General features: G+C 36.7%; 2 protein-coding genes across 2 annotated transcripts; one reads left to right on the forward strand and one right to left on the reverse strand.

The window, feature by feature from the left end:
* Nucleotides 1-2,108: 2,108 nt before the first annotated feature.
* LOC136259269 (putative leucine-rich repeat-containing protein DDB_G0290503) lies at nucleotides 2,109-3,072 on the reverse strand. Its single transcript, XM_066052757.1, has 3 exons — nucleotides 2,917-3,072; nucleotides 2,518-2,816; nucleotides 2,109-2,472 (listed from the first exon to the last, which is right to left on the reverse strand). The coding sequence occupies exons 1-3, from the start codon at nucleotides 3,070-3,072 to the stop codon at nucleotides 2,109-2,111; spliced, it is 819 nt and encodes a 272-aa protein (XP_065908829.1).
* An 8,969-nt stretch (nucleotides 3,073-12,041) lies between these two features.
* LOC136257349 (tripartite motif-containing protein 2-like) lies at nucleotides 12,042-19,218 on the forward strand. Its single transcript, XM_066050516.1, has 2 exons — nucleotides 12,042-12,201; nucleotides 16,830-19,218. The coding sequence occupies exons 1-2, from the start codon at nucleotides 12,196-12,198 to the stop codon at nucleotides 19,008-19,010; spliced, it is 2,187 nt and encodes a 728-aa protein (XP_065906588.1). The 5' UTR covers nucleotides 12,042-12,195; the 3' UTR covers nucleotides 19,011-19,218.
* Nucleotides 19,219-20,638: the final 1,420 nt, after the last annotated feature.

Raw genomic sequence — 20,638 nt, forward strand, 5'->3', positions numbered from 1 at the left:
TCATGTTTTCTTCTTCCTGTGGTAAAGAAAAAAAAGATAGGTTAAAAAGTCCCACTATGGCTGGCTTTGGGGTATACAAATACAAAAAAAAGTGAAATCTAATCCAAAACAGCCAAGCTGTAAAAAAAGAGTGCGGCCCTCAAAAAGGCTATGGTGAAAAAAGATGTGAAATCCAAGGTGGCAGCCAAGAAATGGCTGTGATGGTAGGTTAATGATAAAAATTTTAATAACAACAATTCAGATGAATTTTGGTGCCCATTGGTCTTGGCACAAAATTCACCTGAATTGTCATTATTAAATTTTTTACCATTAACCTACCATCACAGCCATTTCTTGGCCGCCACCTTGGATTTCACATCTTTTTTCACCATAGCCTTTTTGAGGGCCACACTCTTTTTTTACAGCTTGGCTGTTTTGGATTAGATATAAATTACAGCACCAAAATTAATAGTTATGTATCTATGCATGTCTGCATTGTGATACATGATGATGCCACTATACTAATTAGTGCATTAAATTATATACTTTTTAGGGTACACATCTTCCTGTGTTCAGTCATACTGGTATCTTGTTGAGGAACAGTTCCTACATCACATTTGTTAGGACAAGGTAGAGGAAATTTGGGACACAGTTCCTAGCTTGTGCTCTCCCTCAACAAGTTGATATTCTCCATCAACACCACAATACTGGCAGGTAACCATATGACATGGACACTCAGCTTCCATGTGACTGACCAGATACTGATGCTTACAGGTAGCAACATACAATTTAATAAATTGGTGTTGAAAATATGAACTACAGAGAGTCAAAGATCCATCATGATTATGCTGGAGTTTTCCTGAAGCATCAAGCATTATATCAGCATAACATAGATCGAATAATGTTGCAAATCCCCACCTAATTATTGAAATGCTGTAGTAAAACAGTTAGTATCTCCAATAGAGTGGTCACATAACTCTTAGATATGACTGTTATATTAGGCTATAAAACTGTTAAATGGATTATATTTGCGTAGGCCTTTAGACAAGGTTTGAAATCAATAAAATTCATTCAGAAAACACTAAATCAAACAACAAAGTAGTACCAACGTATATTATTAAGTAAAATTGTTTAAAATTCAAGCATTGCAGCTAGTGGAGCATGTGCAAAATGTTATAAGCCAGCATCTAACAACTATACATATAGTGATTATAATTTTGACAGGTCTGCCACGTGATTCTTTGTAGTTTTTATGACATCTGGTGAACAGATGTAATTTACTTATGTAATTTGCTTGGCTCAGGCCTGTGAAAATTGTGCTCAAAAATTTCCAGCATTATTAAACTTTTGCATATTTTGATCTTATGCAAGACTTTTAATAACTTTATTGCCTGGATAGACTAGCTTTTATTAGTGAATGTGCTGTAACAAAGTAATTTCAGAGAAATGTTCAATTCTGCATATAGAAAAGAATGTGGACCCCTGCATTCATGTGGCAGTTGATTCCATATCATATTCACATGATCAACTTTATAATAATACTATAATCATATCAAAGCAGCAATCAAAAAGACTTGAGTAACTTGCTAATTTTCCCCTCCATGTCAGCAATCCTCCTACCATCTTGCATCTGCAAATCAGTACCCATTTTTAAGAGCTATATGATGTGCTATTTATACTGAGATATATAATTTTAATAATTGTAACTTGATTTTGGAAAATCGAGTAAAATTTTGTACTTTGGACAGTTGAATTAGTTTAAATGATGTGAATACTCTAATAGAGCAGTCAAATTCTAATAGAGCAATCACATAGTACTCCCTACCATACCTGATGTTTTATAATTGTTTTAAAATGCCAACATAATACCTGACTTTGATTAATTATTATTACCAACATTATGTTACCTGCACATGCACATATTGACCAACAAATTTCTTCTACTTTTGTACATTTTTTATACAATTAAAAAAATCTGCATATACCGGTAACAGCACTGAAGTCATTAATGGTGAATTCTTGGGAATTGGAAAAAATAAATGCATATAATAACACTCAGCAGTATACTACTATATAGTCCATGCGCATGCTTTTAAAGGGAAAACCAACATCCTAACATGTAACTATAGTTAGTTTTGTGTCTGTTGCCTTTGCAGATAAGCCTCAAGTTTAGCATTAACTTCTTCCAGTTGCACTTGAAGTTTTCTCTTGATGTCATCATGTAATTCCTTTAGTTTTCTGAGTTTGTCATCAGTACTTCCTGTAATGTCTTGCGTAAAGGTGTCGAGCTGTTGCTTAAATTTGTTGATATCTTCTTCCTTGCATGATAGCTTCTGTGTTAGCTCATCACAGGAATTTTTCGCAGAGTGTTGAAAAGCTGTCATCTCATCTTTTGTTGTCTGCGTAGCATACTCTTCTTGCATTAAACTCTCCAGGTTTTTATCAAGCAGGTTAGTTAGATCAGCTTGCTTCTTGTTTATGTGGAGTTTAGTACTGACAAAACGTTGATGAACACTACTCATCTCTTGCTCTGCTTACTTAATCTGCAACTTCAGTTTTTCCTCAGTCCTGATTCTGTGTAGGTCAATGGTTGCTAGTTCTTGATTAATATCAAATATCGTCCTTTCAATCTGGTTATACTTACTCTGTAACGTAAGTATACTTTCTATTTCTGAACCTGGCCATTCCTTTTCTTCTGATTCCTTAAGAGTTTTAACTCTTTGACTGATAGATCCATTTGTGTTTGTAACCTTCTGTTCAATTTCATCTTTGACTGTTATCATATCAAGATACTTGACATGGATATTAGTAAGATCTTTGTCTTCTTCTTTCAGTTTCTGTTCAAGTTCAGTATTAGTGAAAGATAATTGTTGCTTTATTGCTGCTACGTATAGTTCTCTCTGCACGTCCCTCGAAATCCTTATGCTTATGCTTAACCAATTCTTCTTCAACATTTGATAATTGACTTTTGTGCTTTTCACGCTCCTGTTCACGGTCTTTCTTGAGTACTTGTACTTCATCTTTTGCAGTTTTCAACTCTTCTTCAAGACTTTTTACAGTAGCATCAGATTTAATAATCTTAGATAGTGCCATAGATAAGTGATTTTCCATGTTTTGCTCATTGTGATCTTTTTGTCTTTGCGAAACATTGTTGCATCACACCCAAGATGATAGTAGTATTCACAATGAACTGTTTCAAGGGTACACTCATCTTTGTGTACTTCCATGTCCTTCCTAGCAATTTCGCTTTCACATTGATTGGGGCATCAGTTCTCCAGGTTTTTATCAAGCAGGTTAGTTAGATCAGTTTGCTTCTTTTTTATGTGGAGTTTAGTGATATCTTTACTTAAAGGTGAATTAGAGAAGCAGCTTGTATGCATAGCAAAGGACATAGCTAGTGTCAATAAGAAATATCTTGATATGGATAAAACTACAAAGGATGAGTTACAGCAAAAAGTTGCAAGTGTGCACACATATGTCAAACAGTTGCTTGAAAATCAGCATTGGAATTGTTTACTGGATAAGCAAAAAGGAGAAGAAATTAAAGGTGATATAAACCAGAGGGTAGGCATTGTTAGGCTTTATATAAACAATACCAAGGAACAAATAATATCAAAATTAGTTACAACAATAGCGGGTGATATAAGTTGCATTCGTCAACAAGTTGACGATGCTGAATGTCTAATAACAAAATCCATTGATGAACTGATTCCTCAACTGGATATGTTGATGAAGGAGCTTACTACACATGGTGAAAAAGACACTGTTAAAATGCTGAATGTTGCTAGAACGGATACAATGAGATCTAAGGATGAAATGATGGTGAGGCTTATGCCTAAAAGGAAAGACATTTCTGACATTCAGAAGAAGGTGGATAGTTTTGAAGGTAGCATAACAATGACTATGGAAGAACTCCTCCAGCAACTTTCAAATGAGCATGAAAAAGCCAAACAAAAACTTGATTACTTGTGTGATTACTGATCATTTTCAGTGAATAATGAAGTGTTTAATATAGTCAAACACAGAAACAATTAGTAATTGTTATATATGAATATACTGAAAAGAGACTGCTGCAATAGAAATTTCTGTATGTAGTCTTGAAGCAAATAGCTAGTATTATAAATTTTGTGCGCATGCTTATTAGAATAGCTTTGATCAGATATACACAATTAGTTTGAGTGGTCTTGTTTGCGTTGATGTATGAATACAAAAAGTTATGATAAGGGATGTACCACTCAAGTCCATTTTTACACCTTACTTCAAAGGGAAGAGAAGGTCTATAGATCCCATATACATAGCATGCACTGCTAACGGTGCTCAGTAATTCATTAATAAGAAATGGAAGTGGTACGTAAATCAAAATTTATATATAAAATGTCCTTCCTAAGAAACATTTCTGCTGAAAATCTAGAGATCTACATTTATAAGGAAGATAGGGGTGAAATGATCATAGTTTTTTAGTATTTGAGGGAGTTATAGCGATCAAGTACTCATGAATACTAGGTACTTGTAGTCATACCCATTTGACATACTTTAAGCAGTTAGCAAGTAACAACAATGATACACACACTGTATTAAAATATTGATGTTAGTATTCCTGACAAGTCATACCAATCAAACTCTATAGCTTCATTGTGTCACTCTCTGATGGAAAATACATCATGTGAGCTAATTAAATCATGTGATTTTAATGAGTACTCGAGTACCAATTTTACTATCTGGGTACCAAAATCCTTAATGAGTACTCGAGTATTTGTAGTATTTGTTTCAGCCCTATACACTTTCCTGAAACTCTTCTACCTATATATGCCCCTGAAACATGCTTCAGTTTTATTTTGATGTATATACTGCTATATTATCAGGAAATACTTTACAATCTTTTTCAGTTCTAATGGTAATAGTCGTTGCAATGTTTCTGCCATGTCAAACATCCTTACCTTGCAAATTATCATTTAGTAGTATGCAGCATTTTGCAGATCAATTTTATCCAAAAAAATTAATTTCATAGAAACTTGGTCGGCACTCTAGGGGACACATTTGGGCCTAATTTTATACCTAGCCAACAATGTAATTATGAAGGAAATATGAAAATGGTTTTAGATGCCTGCATGGCTTTATTCATTCTTTTGATGTGGTTCACCAATGATTCACAGTGAATTATGCTGCAAAAAGTAAGAAAAAATAATTGAGTATTCAGTAAGGGATCTTAACAATGGTGAAATAAGGAGGTTGATCTAAGTCATGCTGCTACTAGACTAATAGTGGACATTTTAATTGACCTTCATCAGTTATGTTATATGATTGACAAGCCATATTACAACAGTTTGCACTATAGTAGGTGCAAGCTAGCTGAGTTCAAATGCAGCATAGAATACTCTAGCTATAGGTGCAGCCATGCAACCTTCCTTGTTCCCATTATGATCCCTATACAAATTCAAATTCTTTGTAGCCACTATAGCTACTTACGTGATGCCTTGTTGCTCCATGGCCATTCATTTTTGAAATGTACAGATAACTATAGTTAGCTATATTCAACTCATTCTATGACTAGAGAATTTCAGTATATTGTTTATGAAGGCAAAACTAGGTGCAAGCAGCTGCACATGTGAATTGCGTGTTTTCCAAAGTATAACATGTGGACCACCTAGAGAACTAGCGTGCATGGGCATAGCAAGGAAAAATTACAAGAAACCTTAGTTAGTTATGTATGCATTGCTATATGGTAACATAATAAAATAATTATTATGACCACAATATTTATTGTTGGTATGAACACACTTTACACTAAGACTGTTATCCTTTGAAAAGTAGAAACACTGCAGAGGCTCAGCATCATCTCTTGATGATAACTGTATTATCTTCATGAACAACTTTTCTTAATCAACTATATTTAGGTAAACTCAGAGGATACTTGCAATTGGTAGTAGCTCAGCAGTGTTACTTTGTGTAAATGAGCTATGTATTGAGGTGGTCAGCCATGCAGCAACTTTTACTTTTTCTATTTTCTCATTTGGGAGGACTAATGATGTTGAGCAGATTCAGTCCAGAAGGCATACATATGTACAACATATTAATTCCAATATAGAGTGATGATGGTCTCTGGAAATTGCATATCACATAGACAGATGATAGACTTGTTAGAATTGTGTAGTGGGGAGGGGAGGGGGGTGTTGCCAGTACAGTATGCCAGATCTTCATTTGGTACAACATGTATCTCAACCTTCCAGAATTACTCCCATCTCTTCCACCCTAATCGGTCACATTATCACCTCTACTAATTTGACTGTAAACTTAGTGTCTCAAGCAGTTGGCCTAAGTTACCATCTGATCCAAGTGCTTAATATCAATAATGTTTTGTTAGTAGTTAAACCTGAGAAATCTGTTATGTGTGTTTGTTCACTTTGTCGTTGTGATTGGGATGCTGTACAAGAATTTCTTCGTACTGTTTCTTGGTATGTGATGGACATCTTTGATGATATTGATGATAAGTGGCATTTTTTAAAGTCATGTTTGCAGTATGTTCTTAACCAACATGCCCCTTTAAAGCAAGTTGTCTCAAAGTGTTCGAAACAGCCAACTCCTTGGCTCACTCACAGTCTGCTATTGGCCAGCAAGGAAAAGTAATGTGCCAAGCATCATGCTAATAGGACACATCATCCAGATGATATTAGCGTATACAAAAAGCTTAAGAACAAGTTGAAGTCATCTATCCATGAAGCCAAGCTGCATCGTCTGCGTTTACTACTGGACAAATCCAAAAGTGATCCTCATTCATTCCATGATTTGTGGTCTAGATATCATAGGATGACATAAACCTCGTGTTGGTGCAAATAATTTTAACTTATCACCTGATTCCCTGAATTATTTCTTTAGTACTGTTAACAAACACAGTATTTGCTGCAACATATGAACATTCAAAGTCTACTGGCCCTGATGGTCTTTCTAGTAGATTCTCAGGGAGGTTGCATCTGCGGTTGCATCTGAGATTGCAGAACCATTGACAAAGCTCTATAATATCTCTATACAAAGTGGCTGTATTCCATTAGAATGGAAGTAGTGTAATGTTACTGTGGCAGGGCCACAAGATGATCCGTCCAATTATTGTCTAATTTTGGTAGTTTCAGTAATCACTAAAACTTTGGAAAAATTGTTGCAAATCAGCTAGATCTGTACCTTGAAACAAATCAACATTTAAGTTCCTTTCAAGGTGTATAAGTCAACAGACAGATCCTTCTTTATGCTGTGGATACTATTGTGAATGCTTTGGACTGTGGGAAAATTGTTTGCACAGCCTTCTCAGGGCCAGAGGAGGGAAAATTGAGTTGGTCAGGCCATTGACTATAATGTTGAAATTGCTACTATACATGCCAATGAGAGAGGAGCTGTTGCACAGTGTGCGAAGCACACTCTGCGAAGTGCAAAGCATGAGCATTCTAGGGGGGTCTGGGGGCATGCCCCCACAGGAAATTTTTGAAAATTAGACACTCAGATATGTGATATTTCACTGCTAGCTAGCTATATAAATATGCTCAAGCCTATCTGTTGTTCTTCAGACTTTCTATACTATGTATAATTGTAGGCCTGACATACAGGGGACACAGCATGAAACTTGCTGTATGGTTCATTTAGTTATAGCTAGCAATTAGAAGTTCAAGGGGTGTCTGGGGGTGCAACCCCCAGGATCTGCAGAATTTTTGCAATTTAAAGGCTTGAAAATCCCTTAAAATTTAAAATTGATGCTAAATTTTAAAGTAAATCTAGCTAGCAACTTGCAACTTTCCCCCCAAATTTCACAGGGAACCCATGCAGCATGGCCGCTTCAGCTAGGATATAATTACTTTACAGTGAATTCACACAGCTACAATAAAAGGCTACACAGCTACAAAATACGGTATACTACTATACTGGTTTGTATGAAGTGAACGAATCATCACGTAAATATACTGGTGGACAGTCACGAGACCAATCAGTATTCGAAAATGGCGCGATTTGGGTGAGACTGAGAGTTTGCTCGGTATCTTGACAGGACGAGTGGGTAGTTGAAGAGGAGTGATTTCTACTCCACATCTCATCTAGATCGCCACCATGTAATGTATGGGTGTACAGCTTCTTGCCGCGGAATGAGTCATCTGGTTTGTCACTGCTGCCCTTCGCCCAGTAAAAGAAACCAAGAGAGACAAGCCAAGGAATGCTAATGATTATTTTATGAAGATTGAATTGTGATATAAGTGTACTGGTTTAGAATCAAAGAAGGCACCTGCCTTACACGTGATAAATCCCAACTGTCAGCACACGTGATACTGTACGTAGAACCCACAATCATTTCTGTACAAAAAGATACGAATGCTATGCTGTACTGTAAGGTAATTGGAAGTACTATACGTGTAGTTCTGTGCTTTAGTTAGGCTGAGAAACTAGGTAACTACTCGTGTCATGCATTTTCAAGAACATCTGTAAAATGTACATAGCCACATGTAGATGTGATCGTCCAAAGATTGCATGAGAGTAATGTAGTTCGAGCTGGTCAACTAGTTGGTTCAACTCCAGATTATTGGTCCGGCTCAGGCCTGACCAACCGGACCGTCTCCTCCGGCCTTGCTTCTTAGATCTTTGCAAAGCTTTTGACTCTTTAGATCACTATTTTTACTGCACTGCCTTAGCGACCTGGGTGTGCTTGGAAATGAGCTTAAATGGTTTATGAACTACCTTTTTAATTGCCTTCAACAGGTTAAACTCATTGGTAAAGTATCTTCTAGGATAACTGTAAGGGGTGGGATACCTTAAGGCAGTGCTCTGGCCATGGGACCACTGTTTTTTCTTGTTTATGTCAATGCAATGCTTTCTGTAGTGAAGTTTGGTAAATTGTTACAGTTAGCAGATGACACCACCCTAATTTGCTCCAGTTCTGATATTGACACTGTGAAAAAGCAATTATCTCATGATTTGGGATTACTATCTGATTGGATATCTTCAAATCGAATGAGCGGCTTAATATATTGATAAATCTAGTGTTATGTGGCTCACACCTAAAACGTCACAGAATATTTCCTGCCCTGCTATCTTTATGGATGGTATTAAGCTACAGGAGGTTGACCACCAAAAATACTTAGGCATAATTTTTGACAAGAGGTTACGATGGGATCACCAAGTCAACGATGTTTGCAAATGAGTAGAATATTATCTGCATTAATAAGTACTCACCGTAAATCTTTAACATTCTCAATCTTGAAACTGTTATCTGACTCATTGATCTTCTCCAGAATAACTATATGCTTTGTCAGTGCCTTTAAGAAAAGAACAGATTGCTTGTGTGCAACAGCTACAAAATCGTGCCATCCAAATCACCAAGTCATTGGATAAGTTTGACCATGTGACTTCACATCGTAGGGAATTAAACTGGCTACCTGTTTTCACACATAGTGCAATTGCAGTCTATAGCTGCTATGTCATGTTATTACCAACAACAAGAGACACTACCCTTAGACCCACCTATAACCTTCAGCTGCCAGCATTCATACTCTACATGTTGTAGTGATCACTTTGCCAACCTATCTAATTATTATCTGTCGAGGACTACATGAAGTGTTTTTGATCTAGTGCTAGCACTTTGTGGAATGATGTTACTTCAAAGATATCATTTCTATTTAAGTAATGATGTATGTGTGTATAGTTTTGTTTTTGTACCTGTTTTTGCTGTATGTATGTGTTTTAGCTCTGGTAAGGAAGAACAGCTCATGCTGATTATCAAGAGGGTAATAATAAATCAAATCTATCAAATAAAATAAAATAAATCAGCATGTAGGAAATTAGGTAATCAGCTAGTAAACGCTTATAGAAACCAAAGTCAAAAATGTACTACTGCTTGACTTTAGTAAGTAGAAAAAAAAAGAAGAAAAACCGGCATGGCATTTCAATGCAAGTTCTCTCTGATGTATGCCTAAGGCACTGTATTTGTACCATTACTGCAATGCTTGTGTCAACAATAGGGTAAAAATGTAAGCAGACGATGTTCTACTATACTCTTAATTCTGAATCTGGCTGTTATAGCCCTAAAATGGCCTTACTGAATGGGCTCATACATGGCTACAGGGGCGGATCTAGGATTTATAAAGGGGGGGGGGGCTAACTCAAGATATTAATCTCTTGGGTAGAATTCTCACACTTCCCAGCATGCAAAGCATGCTGGAACTGGGGGGTCTAGGGGCATGCCCCCCCAGGAAATTTTTGAAAAATAGATACTAAAATACTGCAATTTGAAGACATTTCCACGTAAAATTCATATATAACATTTTCTGCCTATAGATATTTTATATACTGCCTTTAGATTATAGGTATGGCTCTCTGAAGCATTTTGTTAATGGAAACATTTGGGTAGGTACAGACAACCAAGTACATGATGCACTCTCTCACAATTGCACAACACTGAATAGGTGCATGTTAGAATAATAATGTTGAAAGTGGAAAATTTTGAAATTTGAACAATACAAGATTGAATCTGAGAACATTTTCAATGGAAATTGTGTACCTGAATTAAGTATTGCCACACATATTAACTACAAAGTAGATGAATGAAGCCCTTTAAATAGACTAAAGCACTTCATTTTATGTATAGGTGCAGGCAGATTTGGAAAAATTCCATAACAGAACCAACTATATGCTTCCAGTGAATGTTCTATTAGAGTAGTTAGCTGACTGCTCTATTAGAGTATCTCGATCTTGTACACCTCCAATGCTGATCCGGGTCCTTGTTACATAAACTGTAGCATAAATCCACTGATAATACCTTGGAAAGATGTTCATAAGGTGGTTTTATGAGTATGTGCTAAGACAAAATTTCATTATAATACTCAGCATATATTGATCAAGTAAAGCCTAAAAGTGAAGGGGGGGGGGGGGGGGGGGGGGGGGGGCTTCAGCCCCCAAAGCTCCCCCCCTGGATCCGCCCCTGGGCTAATAACCTGAAGAAATGTGAACACTTAAAAATTACTTCGTAATAAATGAACTCCTCCTGGAGACTGAATTGTATAGATGTTCCAGATAGCTACAAAGTATTTTGGGGTCACCATTATTGACCATAGAATCATGTCACTGTTAAGAATAACTGTTACATGTTGATGGTCCGACCACATTGCTGTATGCATCTCCTGTATGGGCACCGCATAAGTAACACATGAACCATCCAAAGAAATGAGAGCATACCATAATGACTTTTCAATATTTTCATAGCTTATATAGTATAGTGTTACAAGAATGATTATATCCTTACCCACCCTTGAGCAAAGAAGAAACACATTACAGTGAAGTTAATCACCATGCATGTATATAAGTATAGTCTGTGTATTAAAGCATACCATGTTGAGAGAAGGATAACTACTTTTGATTAAATCAGATGCAAACTTGATGCAGGTTCAGCAGGGAGTAATTAACATATATTATACACATTGCTGCAAAGGGAGCGCATGTATAGTGAAGTAACAGAAGTCTATTCCACCTTTCAACAACTTTTAACAGGCTGTAGGACCAGGTGACCTACAGACCTTCAGCACTGCATGTAAAGCCTTAATAAATAAATAAATAAATAAATAAAAGCCAAACAAACCAAATGTATGTTTTGTATGCATATATATAGCTACTCAATATAGCTACTCAGTATAGCTACTCAGTATAGCTACTGCATGTCAGTGTACACATGCATCATCAGTTGTGCCTTGCCACAATAATGTACTGGCATTGGCCCGACTCTAGTAGCGATGCCACTATTGTGTTACATCTGTCACTATTGTAGCACATTGATCATGAGATCATAATTGTTTTAATCGTGCATTCCCCACCTAGCTAGTCATGCACAGCCTCACCAGGGGGTTGTCGTGCTGGTTTGCGCGCTGGTGTATGTACTTGGTTATAATGTGATCAGGTCCTAGATAAATAAATAAATAAAAGCCAAACCAAACAAAATTTATTGACTGATGACGTCATGTGATGCATACTGATAAATATTGGGGCGGCGTGCGACTAGCTATAAAGCAAGCTGTTTACACTGAAGACAACAGATTTAGGCACGCCAACCCGTCAGAGATACGTCCAGTAGGTTTACCGTGAACTAAACTGATCGTGGTCAGTCTGATAACTACTGAACTACGCCGCGGAATACCGTCCGATAGCTATATATACATTAGCACTGACAGCGGGCTGAAGTACTTCAGACCAGACTGAAGGATGAACGTAAGCTGAGTGTATCAGTTTTGTTCAGTGTGGTCCGGCGCATGCATGACTTGAATAATGAATCATGTACCCACGTACGTAGCTATATACGTAGCTATAATATTTCTCGAGTCCGGCAGTGTCGCAACAACCGCGCATCATTATTATTATTTCTCCGATGATTGATTTTAAGGGGAAAACCCATGCACTCCTTGGACTGTTGGACAACTATTACTGAGCATGCTCACTGCTGGAGTGCGGAGGCTTACATACGTATGTTTTGCAGCCATTTGTAGCTACCTCGTCAAGCCCTCGACTGATTGGCCCACCATATCAGACAATTATTGTAATAGTAAAATTTATATATGATTGTATATGTACCGATGCCAGTGAGGTCCAGGAAACACTTGTGATGCCTTTCTAACCTGCATGTAGAATTAATAATGTACAAAAAAATATGCAAAAATATGGTAGTCTTAGGATGTCATCACTCTATTAATGTAAACTTGCATGCACAGCAGTAGCTAAGGGTCTCATTGTTTGTGCAATACAAGCTAGACTGGGTTACACACCAGCAAGCTAGACTAAGAACTTATAGCTATGTACTGTATAGTTAGACCAAGAATGTGATGTTCACGAGGTTAGCACGAGGTTAGCAATTCAGTTCACTTATCTAGTCTATAAATATTTTCAAGAACTCAAAAGCGGTAGCAGCAATATCATATATTTTTGCTCTGTATTTTCTGTTGTATAATGGAACTGCATGACAACACACAGAGGATGCTCAATGGCAAAGGAGTTACCTGGACACTCAGTTCCCAGATTCCAAATGCAGAAAATATGTAGAAGCTGTTTATTAATCAGCTTGACTCACTCTCAGGTCCATATAAACTGGCCAACCAAGCACTTTATTATTGTAAATGCATGGGGCAAGAAATTAATTCATTCTTGATGTATAAGTTCTTGTTGTTGGTGTACCTTGCTGGTATGTAGCCCTGCGGCCTATGTTTGTGCTACACTGAGGCTTCTAATGCTGTGCAAGTTTGATTGCATACATACAGCTATGTAATCAGACATCCCATGACTGTGTTTTTATTATTATTATTATTAGCACTTTACAGTGACCAGCACTGAAGTTTCTATGGTGTGATGTTTTTGTATACAGACATAACACTGCATGCACTAAATTTTAAGTGACTCAGAAGTGGTAGAGAGCATGTAAAATCTTTCTAGCGTTGATTTGTGCAATAATGGAGCTAGCAAATTAATATTATGAAGTCGTGTTTTTTGAGCTTTTGTGAGTAGCTACAAGTTCTTTACAACATGTACATGTTATAGCTTCTCCAGGAGTGCGTCTTCCTGTAGCATAGATGGCTGGACTATGTTATGATGTAATCTTTATATTTGTTCACTTGTTGTGATAATGTGTTGCGGAAGATCATATAGCTTACGTTTGTAATGAAGTTAACTATTATTTCACAGGAACATATAAGCAGCTACGTATATCACTTTGAATGGTAAACACATACACAAAAGTGATGCATAACTTTTATTGTGGTGCACTGTAAATCTATTATATGAGATTACCTTTTAAAGGACCATTGCCCCAGTCTTTGGTCTTAATGCGATACACTTAGAACTCTCTTTTAATACAAGAAATGTTTATATACCACTGGTGGAAACAAAATTAATTTTCTAATCTTCTAAGAGGTTCAAATGTTACAAAGTCTTGAACTAATAAACACAGTGTGAATGCACTAAGATAAGTAGCATTATTAATGCAGTTTCTAAAGGACATGCAGCATGGTGGAAATGAATAAATGAAAACAGGTTGGGAATGTCGTTATCATAATTATACTATAGCTGCATGCATCATGTGAGTGATGTAGACAAATGTGCTTGTCCAATCAAGATTTTCCAGATCCTATAACAACAGTAGTTGTGAGTCCCACAATTCTAGGACTGACAGTAGTGAATCAATGACAAATAACAGGATGGTGGCAAAATAATGATGACACACTGGCTACAACTGCACCTAGAGGTCATGGACTGGACATGTCTGAAGGATGTGAGGAACAACACTTCCTGCAGCACTTCTAAGTAGGATCACATGGCAGCTATTTTAAGTTTCACAACAGGTGAAAAAAAAGAAGATGTGCTATGCTTCAGTTCAAGCTGCAGCTAACTAACCATTCAGCTAGATAGTCTACAACACTCTGGCTAAACCACTCAAATCTTCTAAGGTATCCAAAAGTAATGTGAGCAATAAATCATGCATGCAGTCTTGCCGATTTAGTCTTGCTGGTAATTTTTATTTATTTTTTTACTTTGGAGTGTAACTACATAACTCACCAGTGTCTGCATCGTCATTTACTCTATGTTGTGCACATGCACTTCTGATATGAGGAAACCCATTGCAACTCAGTTCTAGGACAATTAAGGTGCAACATATTTTACTCAATGGCAAAGAAATGCATTGAATAGCTATACGGTATCTTGGACACTTCCACTCCCATTCAAACTAAGAAAATGGACTTTGATTCAGTTTTGCTAAATTCTGCTGGGTTATGCCACTATACTAAAAAGATTGGCCAACCAAGCAATTTAATGTGATATGGGCAAAATATACAAATAAAATATGTCTTGGTATACATCTTTATAGCTAGCTGGTGTGTATATAGTCTGATGTAGCTATTTTGTGCTCTTTTTCATCTATAAAGATTGGCATTATGTTAAAATTTTTAAGTGCCTCAGAAGTGGCAGAGAGCATGCATGTAAAATGTTAGGGATACTGATGAAAAACTTTGTTATGAAGTATATATAGTAAAAGACGGATATTAAAGTGCAGTTAATATGTCCAATAATGAAACTGTGCTTGAGTTATCATGATTTTTTTTCATGAATCAGGTTCTTTACATGTATGCTGTATAGCTTCATGAGTGCATCTTCCAGCAGTGTAGATGGCTGGCTGGACTATATTATGCATGTGCATGTATGTAGTTACAATGCACCACAGTGGAAAGTGTTTATTATTTGTCCTTGTTGTGAAAATGTGTTGTGGTACATTCTTTTGGTCTGTGTAGGAGATGATAGTTTAGGTTTGTAAAAGTGTGAACTATTGTCTCCTACACATGTTAAATAATTCTATAGCGTATGTGTTGGCGATCGGTAAACACATACATGAATACATACATATATTGTGCATCTAATTACAGTTACATACATATTTTGAATCCTCATTTTTCTTTGGTGGCATTGGTGGTGGTCTCATTAATACATATACAGGACACCACAGATAAAGTATATCAGCCAATATTAACCTCGTAATTTTGCCATCAGAGTAACTCAAATTGCTTTCAACGAGTTTCTGTTGTGGAAAACTAACTAATGCTGTCAGCCAAGCATTATACTCAACCATGGGTAGTCCAATGTTTGGTATTGCTTAGGCCTTGACTCACTAATTGTGACCGGGCCTGCGAAAACAGGGCATGTGGGCACAAACTACACCCTGTCACACTGCAGGTCATATCTCAGTATTGGAACAGAATGTTTGCATTCTGTAACTTGCAGCATGATGCCAATTAAATGCTTACTAAGATAGAAAAATTGCATGGCCATGGCATTATGGTACAAAAAGTTATGAGAGAATGAAGTTTGAAAAAGTAGGCAAAAATCATGTGCCCACATGCCCTATTTTCAAAGGCCTAGCCACAATTAATCATTCTCTTTGTCATCTATTATCTATTTAACTTAAATCTGTTTAGTTGCTCCATATGCATATCCAAATCTGGCTATGGAAAACCACTATACTGTTAAACTACATATTGCATTAGTTTTACCCATTACATTTACCAGCCTCATACTACCTATTTAAGGCCAGATTTTTAGTTTATCATCCTCTGATATTCAAAAAAGCAGTGTGGGAGTGCAGATGTTTATTTTATTGTGGCAGCTGAATTAGCTAGTTTCAGAATGCAGTTTTCTTAAAATTGCTTTGTGTAGCTAGTTGCCAATAAGTTGAAAGGTGCTGCACTTAGCTACCAGTGGTAAAAAATCTTTGATGCAATAAGAAAAATATGACTAGGCCTGCGAAAACAGGGCTTGTAGGCACAAACTACACCATGTCACATTATAGGTTATACCTCAGTACTGGAACAGATTATCTACATTCTGTAATGTGCATCATAAAGCCAATTAAATGCTTACTAAGAGCTAAAATTTGCATTGCAATAAGCGCTTAATGGTATAAACGTTATGAGTGATGGAAGTTTGATAAAGTTACCCACATACCTATTTTTGCAGGCCCAGCCACAAATTACAATGATTAGAAACTAACAGTTTATGTGGCTAGTACTCAGTACTGATGTTAACTGATAACAGATGTCTCAGGCAACATGCATGTAGCTCTAGTTTCAGGCTTAACAAGCGTCAGTTTATTTTCATCAAAATCAAATAAAATTTGTGTTATATTAATATATCCATTAGAATATGTATTTCACATTTCTGTTGTATTTTGACAAAGTATGTAAAATGCTTATTATTGTTGGCTAATTGCTACTATTATAGCCTCAATAGTACGTTTAGTTGTTGAATTTTTATATGGTAATGGTACTCTTCTAATTAGAAATTATGCATTTTTTACATTATAGTATACAAATTCAGCAATGAATAAAGTTCGAGATAATTTAACATGTCCAGTGTGCTATAACTTGTACAAGAATCCCAAGTATCTGCCTTGTTATCATTCCTACTGTGAAGGATGTTTGGAGAAGTTGCAGGAACAATCCAAGATCATCTGTCCTGAGTGCAGAAATGAAGTTAAGGTTCCTGCAAAAGGAGTGAAGGAATTTCCTACCAATTTCTTCATCAACCGACTAGTTGATGATTTGATTCTTAAGAAAAAAGTGACTGGGGAGGTGGAAGTCAATTGTGACAAATGTGATGTAAACGATCCTGTGGTGTCATTTTGTCCTGACTGTAACTCATTCCTATGTAGTGCTTGTAATGCCAGTCACATTCGCCAAATAGAGTTTCGTGATCACAGTGCTAGATTATTAACTGAGCTAAAATGTGAAAAACCTATGATCCAAGCTAAGGTGAAGATCCCACTTTGCAAGGAACATGATGAACAACTGAAGTACTACTGTGAGACATGTGATGAGCTAGTGTGTATGTATTGTACAATGAAGAAACACAATAGCCACAATCATGACACTGTAAAGAAAATGGCCAGAAAGCACCGATCTGAGGTAGAAGCAGTTACCAGCCCATTGGAAGTGATGATTGAAGATCTGTATGATCTACATAATAACATTGAAAAGATGATGAAGAAGATAAGAAAACAAGGTGATGAAGTGAACAAGCAAGTTGATCAACATTATAATGAACTGGTTGAAAAGCTGATGGAGCAGAAAGATCAAGTGAAGCAACAAGTACGTGACACAGTGTCACAGAAAGAGAAGGCACTTACAACACAACTTGATGAAGTGGATTCAACACAAGCTGAACTTTTGAGCATGAAAGAACTGAAAGATGCTCTAAAGGAGAGCTCTGACCAAGAAGCATCATCTACAAAGAAGCAAGTGATTAATGGTACGCAGCAACTCATTGAGAAGTTTAATAAACTGAGCAAAAATCCTGTTCAGTTAGCTGCTATGAGATTTACACCCAACAATAATCCTTTTCCACTCTTTGGTTGCTTCTTTGACATCCATGCCTTTGAGATAGTTGATCTTCCACAATCCATCATTGTAGGTAAAAAGGTAGAAGTCACCATCATCACCAAGGATAACAATGGAGATCATTGTTCCACAGGAGGTCACAAGGTATTTGTCCAGTTAAAATCATTTACAGGCAATGTGACTGTTGGGGAGGTGAGGGATAACAATGATGGTAGTTATGTGGCTTCATTTGTAGGTGAGCAAGTTGGAGAGGTTAAGTTATATGTGTCCATAAATGGTCAGGAAATTATGGGAAGTCCCTACAAGGTTGTGGTCAGGAAATACCAATCACTTGACTTGCCTGACAAAATACAAAATAATAATGGTAGCATGGATGAACCATTTTGCATTGCATTTAGCAGGAACGGAGCATGGGCAGCAACAGGTCGTTATAAGAATTGTGTATATGTGTTTGATAACAATGATCAGTTGGTTAGGAAGTTTGGAAGCCCTGGAAGGGATAATGGTCACTTCAATTATCCACGAGGTGTTGCATTTGACAATGACAATCATTTGTATGTGGTAGATAAAGATAACCACAGGGTACAGAAGTTTAATGTCAATGGTAACTACTTGCTGCAGTTTGGAGGCTCCGGTTCACATGATGGTCAAATAAAGGAGCCCTATGGTATCACAACACATAATGGTAGGGTATATGTTGCTGATCAAGGTAACCATCGTATATCAGTATTCCAGTACAGTGGTCAGTTTTGCATCTCTTTTGGTTCTGACCAGTTACGTAAACCCTATGATGTAGCAGTTAACATCAATAATCAGTTGCTTGTTGCCGACAAACATTGTCACTGCATAGTTACTTATACTCTTGATGGTCACTATGTAGGCAAGTTTGGTATTCATGGATCTAATAGGGGTCAGTTGGATAAACCATATGGTCTTGCCACTGATGTGAATGGCTTTGTGTTAGTATGTGATCACAATCATCGTGTGTCTGTCTTTGACCATGTTGGTAACTTCATTCATTGCTTTGGATCACATGGATCTGCTGAAGGTCAGTTTGCTAATCCACACGGCATTGCTCTCAGTCCCAATGGTAGCATCTATGTTGGTGACACTCGCAACAAAAGAATCCAGATCTTTACACACTACTGAGCTTACAACAATTATTATATATTGCAAGCAGTGCAAAATTAATACAGTTGTGTTTTTATTGCACTAATCTTTGTAATACTGCTGCAGTTAATTATATAAAAATTATATTATTGCATATTTACATTGTAGATTTACTTTTAGTAACATTGTATACAATGTTATAGCTGTGTGACATTTTTATTGAATATCATATTTTGTGAGAAATAAATCTGTGTATACAAGTGCTGCATAGCTAAGTATGCTTTAAATTTTATATGCATTCTGCATATGACTTAACTCCGGGAGGTCACAAAGTATGTTTCCAGTTACAGGCAATATGATATTTCACTTGGGTGTCTCATCTGCAAATGTGGGAAACTGCAGGCATACTTTGCAAGTGTGGCCCCATATGAATTTCAGTTGTAGATAACATACATAAGAACAACAATAATGCATGCATTCCTGAGCACCAATAGCAGTGCATTATATTGCCATGTGGAGAACTGCACCATTGACATCAGAAAACAATATTCCATGCTTTCCATGCTGATCTCTCTTTTTTTTTTTTTTAAAGAAAGAGGAGGTTGTATCGCAACCAATAAAGGAATGGAAAATAGGTGGTGTAGAAGATATGATATCTCTTTCCTAGAGTATTATAAAAAATTTATTATGAATACCTTTACATCTACTTCCAACTCCATAATCCAAATTGTATCTGCAGCAGTCAAACAAATGGTCACTAAAGGGTCATTAAACGTAATGCAGTGAAGAGCACTAGTGAAGAATCTAGAGTAGGTAACAGTCAGTGAGCATCAGTTAGTGAGCATCAGTAAAAAGTCTGTAAAAGTCCAGTGAATGGAGAGTCTGGAGTACCCATTAATGGTACTCTAGACTCTCCATTCAAGGTACTCAGACTGGTACTCAGACTCTCCATTCAAGGTGGTGCAGAAGATATGATATCTCTTTTCCTAGAGTACTATAAAAATTTATTATGAATACCTTTACATCTACTTCCAGCTCCATAATCCAAATTGTATCTGCAGCAGTCAAACAAATGGTCACTAAACAGTCATTAAACATAATGCAGTGAAGAGCACTAGTGAAGAATCTAGAGTAGGTAACAGTCAGTGAGCATCAGTCAGTGAGCATCAGTAAAAAGTCTATAAAAGTCCAGTGAATGGAGAGTCTAGAGTACCCATTAATGGCGAAAAATCCTTATAGTAGGACAGACAACATAATGCTATAAAATGCTGTTAGTGTATGAATGAATGTGTAATTCAAGATAAAGTGGCATGGGTGTTATAATTCACCAAATGCTGCTCTTTTTAAGTATATGTTTCTTTTTGTTGAATTACTTTTAAACAAGTATCACATTTTTGCATTTTGTACTGAACTCATGTAGCTGGCCTTCCTGGCCATCATTCTTGTGTAAAAAATGTATGTGCTGTTTTTCAGAGATGCATATGATGCTGTTGAAATTATATCTGCATTGCATTTTCACTGTCAACATTCACTGCACTCTGCATGTTCCTTAAAATTTATTATCATTAAATTTTCATATAATAGGTATAGCATGACTTGTGCTGCTTAATTGGTAGGCACCAGCCTATTATGCCGGCATAATTTTGAGCAGGTGCCTGAAAGCATCA

This window comes from Dysidea avara, chromosome 6 (genome assembly GCF_963678975.1).
Source record: "Dysidea avara chromosome 6, odDysAvar1.4, whole genome shotgun sequence".
In the NCBI taxonomy this organism is placed as follows: domain Eukaryota; kingdom Metazoa; phylum Porifera; class Demospongiae; order Dictyoceratida; family Dysideidae; genus Dysidea; species Dysidea avara.

Bases quoted from the DNA above. Each gene is read 5' to 3' on its own strand.
- LOC136259269 (XM_066052757.1), bottom strand. From the start codon at position 3,072: ATGGCACTATCTAAGATTATTAAATCTGATGCTACTGTAAAAAGTCTT. The intron at 2,817-2,916 runs GTTAAGCATAAG...GAACTTGAACAG, and splicing joins CAAATGTTGAAGAAGAATTG to AAACTGAAAGAAGAAGACAA. The intron at 2,473-2,517 runs GTAAGCAGAGCA...ACGTTTTGTCAG, and splicing joins AAACTGAAGTTGCAGATTAA to TACTAAACTCCACATAAACA.